At 55.5% G+C, this 8,115-nt stretch overlaps 1 protein-coding gene across 1 annotated transcript in view; it reads right to left on the bottom strand.

Moving 5' to 3' along the window:
• LOC104525080 (plasma membrane calcium-transporting ATPase 4) overlaps window positions 1–8,115 on the bottom strand; it is a gene marked incomplete at its 5' end in the record, with an annotated part of 22,697 nt that overhangs the window by 8,596 nt on the left and 5,986 nt on the right. Inside the window, 12 exons of the mRNA XM_029084994.1 lie at window positions 290–397; window positions 754–965; window positions 1,401–1,614; window positions 2,045–2,236; window positions 3,831–3,937; window positions 4,079–4,166; window positions 4,812–4,991; window positions 6,134–6,368; window positions 6,710–6,951; window positions 7,058–7,300; window positions 7,392–7,606; window positions 7,728–7,889. Of these exons, the coding sequence (XP_028940827.1) occupies window positions 290–397; window positions 754–965; window positions 1,401–1,614; window positions 2,045–2,236; window positions 3,831–3,937; window positions 4,079–4,166; window positions 4,812–4,991; window positions 6,134–6,368; window positions 6,710–6,951; window positions 7,058–7,300; window positions 7,392–7,606; window positions 7,728–7,889 (2,198 nt within the window). The remainder of the gene's footprint in view (window positions 1–289; window positions 398–753; window positions 966–1,400; window positions 1,615–2,044; window positions 2,237–3,830; window positions 3,938–4,078; window positions 4,167–4,811; window positions 4,992–6,133; window positions 6,369–6,709; window positions 6,952–7,057; window positions 7,301–7,391; window positions 7,607–7,727; window positions 7,890–8,115) is intronic.

The raw sequence follows: 8,115 nt of genomic DNA, 5'->3' as shown, positions 1-8,115 counted from the left end.
CATTCCTGCAATGAGCTGCCAGGAACTCAGCCAAGAGCTGCCAGGATGCAGCTGAGATACCCCAGCACTGGATGTGCCCCACTACAAGCAGGGTGGGAACGAGTAGATTAGCAAACTCCTCTCCTCACTGGTGGTGTGGTACTGGGATGGAGCATCATCCCCTTCCAAAGCTGCCTTGAATAAATACTGGGGAGAACAAGGGCAGCGAGGCAGTGGAAAGGGACAGGCAGGCTGGGCTGCCACACGCCATGGCATGGAGGCACGTGGTGTTTTCCAGACTGGTTCTTACCTGGCCCCAGAGGAGCTCTCCCACTCCAATAAAAATACACCAGAACCACTGGCTCAGGGTGAGCCCAGAGCAGCTGAATGGCTTCCCACCAAACTCCACAATGACGATCTACAGCACAGGAGAGAACAAGTCACACACTGGGGAGCCCCAAGGGATGCATGGAACAGCCATGGGATGAAAGGGTCCCCTAGGGCCACAATATCCTTTCCCCACTTCCCTGGGATCACGAGAGGAGCAAGGACCTCACATCTAGGCTAGTAACTTTACAGGACACCAGAGAGGTGCTGGCTGGCCAGCCCTGGCACCTCCCAACCCACTCTAGACCCCAATATTCAGCTTTTGTGTCACCAAGAAGCTGCTGGAAAAGAATAAGGGGACAGAACAGAGCTGTGGGCAGTGACTGCAGCAGACACAGGTCCTGCCTGCAGCATGGTCCCCTCCCAGCCCCACCATCTTATTCCCACCTGAGCTGCAAACGTCCCCAGCACCACCGTGCAGAAGATAGGGTTGCGGTAGATGGACTCGAAGACGTTCCTCTCCCCGTGGATCTTGCGTGCGTTGATCTCATTGAACAACTGCATCATGACAAAGGTGTTGAAGACGATGGTGTAGTGCTCGGTGGGTGGGGAGTGGAGTGGGGCGTTCCGGCCACTGTCAATGTCAAAAAACTTCTCCCCTAAGCAGACAAGGGGTTTTGGGGATGGGATGAGGAAGGGCAGGGAAGAAAGGAGAAGATAAGATCCTGCTCCTTACTCCTGCTCTGCATTGGTGGAGGTGGAATTAGGATCCCAGGCTCTTGCTGATGATCCCAAGACTCCAGTCCTCCATGCTAGCCCCACTGAATCCTTATTTCCTTAAAAATGTTGAAAAACTGCTTCTCTGGCTAAAACTGTCTCTGCACCCAGCAAGCTCTAGAGAAACAAATCCTCTCCTTATCACCCCTCTGCTTCCCATCCATTAAATAAGCTCTGTCCTGGCCAACATGAGGTCACTGAGTGACAGCTGAGAACAAGGGTCCCCAACACTGGTGAGGAAAGGTGGCTTGTGAGGCAGGGCTGGGACTCTGCCCTTTTCCTTTTCTCACATCATTTCTCGAGGCCTCAAAACTCACCTGCAAAAAGCAGCGTGAAAATGATAGTGAGCTGGTACACCGCGTGCCCCAGGATGTTCTTCATCATGGTGCGGGAGATGAGAGGCTTGTTGCGGCCGTACGGCTTGCGCAGCAGCAGGGACTCGGATGGGGGCTCTGTGGCCAGGGCTAAGGAGGCGAAGGTGTCCATGATCAGGTTCACCCACAGCATCTGAACAGCCTTCAAGGGAGAGTCCTGCAGAGAGAGGGAGGAGAACGTCATGTCATCAAAACCACCCTCTTTTCACTCTCCATTTCACAGGAGCCCCCCGTTCTCCTGCTGCCAAGCCCAGCTGCCCCGTACCTGCGTGATGCAGGCGCCTGTGAAGGCCACGATGATGGCCACAACGTTAATGGTCAAAGAGAGAGGGAGGAGAACGTCATGTCATCAAAACCACCCTCTTTTCACTCTCCATTTCACAGGAGCCCCCCGTTCTCCTGCTGCCAAGCCCAGCTGCCCCGTACCTGCGTGATGCAGGCGCCTGTGAAGGCCACGATGATGGCCACAACGTTAATGGTCAAAGAGAGAGGGAGGAGAACGTCATGTCATCAAAACCACCCTCTTTTCACTCTCCATTTCACAGGAGCCCCCCGTTCTCCTGCTGCCAAGCCCAGCTGCCCCGTACCTGCGTGATGCAGGCGCCTGTGAAGGCCACGATGACGGCCACGACGTTAACGGTCAACTGGAACTGCAAGAACTTGGAGATGCTGTCGTAGACGTTGCGTCCCCACATCACTGCCTTGACGATGCTGGTGAAATTATCATCTGTCAGGATGATGTCCGAAGCTTCCTTCGCCACATCCGTGCCTGCGATGCCCTTGAGGACCAGGGAGAAAGCGATGGGGTGAGTCACGGAGCAAGCTCCATGCTCACCATCTGCCCAGCTCTGCTTCTTCCCAGAAACATCCCTGAGAGAAAAATCCACCAGAGCCAGAGGAGCCGGTGCCAGTCCTACGTTTGACAGCGAGTCCTACTGCGGCTGCACCAACACGCTCGAGAGAGCAGAGACTCCAACGCAGCGAAGCCTTCAAGGACAGACACCAGCTCAGCTCCTCTCTGAGTCAGTGCAGCTTTACAGCCTGTCACCCTGCGTGTCCCAGACAGGGGCCACACCACACCAACAACCTGTAAGCACTGGGTTTTTTTGGAACACCAACATCCCTGGCTGGGCATCTTTGCTGCAAACAAGGGTTGAGACCCCCAAATGAAAGAGGGAGCTCAGAAGCCCAAAGCCCTGGCACCTCCTGCCCCATCCGAGGTGGATGGCAGCCCCAGAACAAGCAGGGTTGCCCACAGCCTCCCAAAAGTCACCTGAAGCATCTCAGAAGGACATGGTTTGCTCTGCAGGAGCTGGGCTCACTGTGTTCCTCACCACCCAGCACACAGAGGCGCTCGCTTTGCAGTAATTAAACGCACCAAGGCGATGCCCACAGCGAGCAGATTCCCTGGTGCTTTCCTGGAGAATCTCTCTTATGATTTGCAAGTCCCAGCTCTGACAGGAACCCCCCAGCTGTTGCAGAGCATGAGCTTCAGAGGCAGCTGGACAGACCAGTTTGGAGGTATCCCATGTGCTGTTTGATCCCCACTCTCTGGAGACCCCAGCACAGCAAAGCCCCATGTCTGGCCAGGGTCTGATCCTGCACGTGGGGGCAGAGCCCCATTGGATGGTCTCCAAGAGAAGACAGACTACCTTCTGCTGCATGTCCTAAAGGCTCCAGAATTGCACTTGGATGTTTAACACCTTCCTAAAAACTCATCCTCCTAAAGAATTTCTCATTTACTCAAAGCTCCCTACATGGGCTCATAAGGCTACACCCAGCAGTTGGCTCCTAAACTTCAACAATTCACAGGAAACCCGTTAAAACCAACAGGCTTATTTTCTTGCTTCTTTCAGACGGAGCAAAGAAGAGCAGCAAACCAGGAGATAAGAGCTCTTCACTGTAAATAAACTCCTCAAGTCAGTGCCAGCACCACGCTTGGAGCCTGGACTGCCTGTTACAAGCCTGGGTGAAGAACTGCAGAGATAAACCAAGTCGCACTGAGTTACTGGGCTCCCACACCTCTCCTGGACCCTGAAGCTTGGAAACTGGGGCCAGGTAGGACCCTGCTCTGGATGCTCTGCAAGCACTGTGTCACCTTCAGCTTGAGGTGAGGAGCCCAGCCCTAAGCCAGGCTAGCAGAAGATTGCTTCCCATCCATCTTTTGCTAACAGTCCTCTAAAGTTCATGAGAATGACATCAAACCTCCAAAGAAAGTTTCTTTTTTCTTTTTAAGCCATCCTGTAGACTTGGAAAAGAGTTTCACTGATCCAGAAATAAATGTCAGCGTTGAGAATAGCCAAGGGTGCCATCAGTTTCTCACCCTGGAGAGCAAAGGTCACCCCCTGGAGAAAACCCATCACCCTTCCATACCATGGCAAACCCAACATCAGCCTTCTTCAAAGCTGGGCCATCGTTGGTCCCGTCCCCGGTCACAGCCACCACCTGCCTCTGGTCACCAACGGTGCTGTCAATAATTCCTGAAACGGGGACAAAGAGTTCAGAGAAAATAAACCCCAAGGGCAGGTTCCCAGCATGGATTATGCTGCAAAAGCACCTGGGCAGAGCAGAATGAGACACTTGGGCACGAGGCAGCAGCTGGGGAGGTGACAGGCACTCACCTTTCACGAGCGTGTGCTTATCTGTCGGGGAGGAGCGGGCCAGCACACGCAGCTTGGGCCAGATCTTATCCAGCTGCTCCTGTTCCACCTGTAGGACAAGGCACATGTGAGAAAGGGGTAGGGACCACCTAGAAACCTTCTGTCCCACCAGAGAGCAAACCCCAACCAGGACAGCTCCTTCATCTCCAAGCACCAGGACATCCCTGCAGCTGTGCTGGCTGGGGATCCCGGCTGGCAGAGGGATTAGCATCATTTATCCAAGAAGAGGAAGAAAACCGGGTGGGATTTGGGACCTTATCAATGTTTATCAATATCTAAAGGGTGGGTGTCCTTTAGAGGACCAGAGGACCTTTAGAGGATGGGACCAGACTCTTTTTAGTGGTGGCCAGTTACAGGACAAGGGGCAACGGGCACAAACTGGAACACAGGAGGTTCCACTTAAACATGAGGAAAAACTTCTTCACTGTGAGGGTGATGGAGCCCTGGGACAGGCTGCCCAGAGAGGGTGTGGAGTCTCCATCTCTGGAGATGTTCCAAACACACCTGGACACTTTCCTGTGCAACCTGGTGTAAGGAACCTGCTTTGTCAGGAGGATTGAGGTTGGACTGGATGATCTTCTGAGCTCCCTTCCAACCCCACCATTCTGTGATTCAGTGCCTTATGCTGCTGCTGGGGCTGTGGGAGAGGCCACCCACACCCGCTGCAGAGCAGGGCTCAGGGCTGCTCTCCCACCTCTCCCTTCTCGTTGCGGATCAGCCTGTTGAACTCCTTCCCCTCCAGACACAAGAAGTCCTCCCCTGGCAGCAGGATGCCACACTTGGTGGCGATGGCACGGGCAGTGTTGATGTTGTCCCCTGTCACCATCCGGACTGTGATCCCTGCACGTTGACACTTCAGGATGGCATCTGGCACCTGGGGGACAAGGACAGAGTCAGGAAGGGCAGACGGGCAGGGTGCTCATGTGTGGCACCGGGTATCCCAGGAACCAGGTGGCTCCTCTCACTCTCCCTGAAAGGATCTGGAAAGGGCACTGGTGGGGTCAGGAACTTGTGCCCACCTGCAGCTCAGCTCAGCGCTCACACTGGGGACAAGATGCTGAACCAAAAACTCCCCCACCCAGAACCAGCTCAGCCATTCATCCCTGAGGAATGGGGGGGAAGAAGCCACCAGGGACAGGAGAAGACGCCTGTCCTTGCTCACTGCTGTGGCCGGCTGCTCCTGCACCGCAGCCTCCCGCCCTCACCACGGCTCCAGACTCATGTGCGTGTCCGGAGCAGCTCCTCCGGCACAGACAGCGTGAGATCTTCCAGCCCCTGCCCCAAGGGGAACACCAAGGGGGCAGGTCATGATGTACCAAGGCACAGCCTGGTGATCCATCACAACACGGGCATCTCATCCCAACCCCCCGCAGCACGTCGCTGCGCTAATGGGTTTATCTATTACGGAGCGGTGGGGGAAGAGGATATTAGTGAGAAATTAGCAAATTGAATCAACAACCTCCAGAGCCGGTGCAGACGGGGCATCTGTAATGCAATTCCCAGACCCAGATACTTGAACATCTAATCAGGAAAGATGCAAGCGAGGCAGGAGCACAGGGGTGAGCTCCAAAATGTAATCAAGAGGCAGGTACCGGAGGGCTTATTGCATTAGCCCAGCTGCCTGCCCGCCAGCCCCGCGGAGGCAGAGGGAGGCCAGCAAGCTGCAAGGGAGGAACCAGCTACATCAAGCCCTGTCCCCCTCCAACACCCCTCTGTCACCCCGATGTGGTGTCTCCATGCACTCCACTGCATGTAGAACCAGTCTGGCTTGTGCACAAACCCCTGGTAGCAGTTATGGGCAATGTTTGAGTGGAAACAACCTCCCACGAGGTCATTTTGTCCAGTGAAATGCCAGCAGCAAGGAGCTGGTAGCATGGATCACTCGAGGGATGGATGCAGAGGAGCTGCTTGTGCTTTCATAAGGGGTTCATGGTCCTGAGCAGCAGGGAAAGGGGTTCCTGGTGCAGGAACAGGATTGGGGTGGAGGACAGCCAGGGCAGAGCTGGGGTGAAGTACCTCCGGACGCACAGGGTCCTCTATCCCCACCACAGCGATGCAGGTCAGGTCAGTCAGGATCTCGTTCTCGCTGTCCCAGTCTGGCTCAGCGTCAGCAGGGAAGTCACGGAAGGCCAGGCAGATGGTCCGCAGCCCGTGGCAGGCCATGGGCTCTATCACCTTCTTCACCATCTCATCCCGGTCCTTCACCTTGAACACCCGAGGGTCTCCGTTCTTGTCCAGGATCCTGGTGCACCTAATGCAGGACCAGGATGGAGGGTGAGGGAGACTAATGGTGGCACACGCTGATGGCTCAGTGATCCACTCCCCCCATCACCCAAAGTTCTCCAACTGCAAAACGGGGACATAACCCCTTCCCCACAGCTCCCGACAGCTTCACCAAAGCCACCCTAGAAGCGTGACACCTCCACAGTTACAACACTTTGCATGGCAGCACTTCCCCATAGTCACCTCCACGCTCCACAGCAGCTGGCCACCCTTCACCCCACAGCCCCCCCAAAACAGCTCCATGGTGCATGGAGAGCCAAAAAGCCCACGGGATGGGGAGAGGACTTTGTAGTGCTGGAGGACGATTACTTGCGGAGGATGATCTCGGAGGCTCCCTTGCTGTACATGCGGAAGCTGCCGTTGCCGTTCTTCAGCACCGTGCTCATGGACTTGCGCACCGAGTTGAAGGTGTAGACCTTGTAGAGTTTCTCTTCCGGCACCTCGTTCCGCACAGCCTGGTAATCCTGCTTCAGGTCCAGCACAAAACCCAGCAGGGCACACTCGGTCTTGTTCCCCACTTGCCGGGGTAGCCCCCCTTCCTTCTCAGGTGGCTGGAGAGGAGGAAAGAAAGGAAAAGCAATGCCAAGCCTGGGTTACAGCAGGATGGGCAATGGTGGGAAGACCAGAGGACACAAGGTTGTTGGTTCTCCAACTCACCAGGATCTTGGAAGTGTAGGCTGAGTTGATGGCAACACCATTGACTATGAGGTCCAGGATCTTGGGTAGGATGGCTTCGGGGTCAGGGATCTGGCGATAGTGGGTGTCCCCCACATAGGCCTGCACCACAGTCATGCGGTTCATGGTGAGCGTGCCCGTCTTGTCCGAGCAGATGGCGGTGGCATTGCCCATGGTCTCACATGCATCCAAGTGTCTCACCAGGTTGTTGTCCTTCATCATTTTCTGCAACAGGCACCATGACCAGGAAGGTCAGAGCCAAAAGCCTGAATTTCCTCATCGTGCCCCCGGTGACCCCACTGCACCATGATCTCACCTTCACAGAGTAGGCCAAGGAGATGGTGACCGCCAGCGGAAGCCCTTCAGGCACAGCCACCACCAACACGGTGACACCAATGATGAAGAACTTGACAAAGTACTGGATGTAAATGGGGGTGCACTCTGCCAGCCAGGGCCGCCCCTGCACCCCAAACGTATCGATCACAAAGTACAGCACCAAGATGATGACGGTGATGGCCGACATGATCAGCCCTGGGGGAAGAGGCAGAGCAGCAGGTGAGGGGACACAGAGGAAGGGGACAACCCCTTCACCCCGTGCTACTTCCAGCAAGAGCTCTGGGGTGACAGCTCGTGCCGGGCCACCACCACTCACCCGCCTTCCCAATCTGCACCGCCAGGCGCGTGAGCTTCCCTTGCAGCACAGACTTCTCCTTCTTGGGCACCTTCACCTTCTTCTTCTCCTTCTCCTCATTTTCCACCCCTTCCTGGCTCTTCAGGGGCTGGATCTCTAAGGCCACACCATCCTGAGTTTTAGCTACAGCCCAGGGCAAAATAAGACACCACGTGTGAATAGGAGAGAGACCGGGAAAACCTGTAGGACACCACTGAGAAAGATGGTGGTGGGAGAGAGAGAAAACCCAGAACAAGAACCATTCCCAATGACACACGCATCCCAGCACATGGAAATCTCGTGTCCCGGGGCCCTGCCACCTCTCTACAGGGCAGTTTTCTGCCATCTACCCCAGCCCTATGGATGAAGG

The sequence above is a fragment of the Antrostomus carolinensis genome, unplaced genomic scaffold (genome assembly GCF_000700745.2).
Source record: "Antrostomus carolinensis isolate BGI_N321 unplaced genomic scaffold, ASM70074v2 scaffold20945, whole genome shotgun sequence".
In the NCBI taxonomy this organism is placed as follows: domain Eukaryota; kingdom Metazoa; phylum Chordata; class Aves; order Caprimulgiformes; family Caprimulgidae; genus Antrostomus; species Antrostomus carolinensis.
The sequence above is the reverse complement of the archived record's forward strand: the minus strand, read 5'-3'. Positions and strand labels throughout refer to the sequence as shown.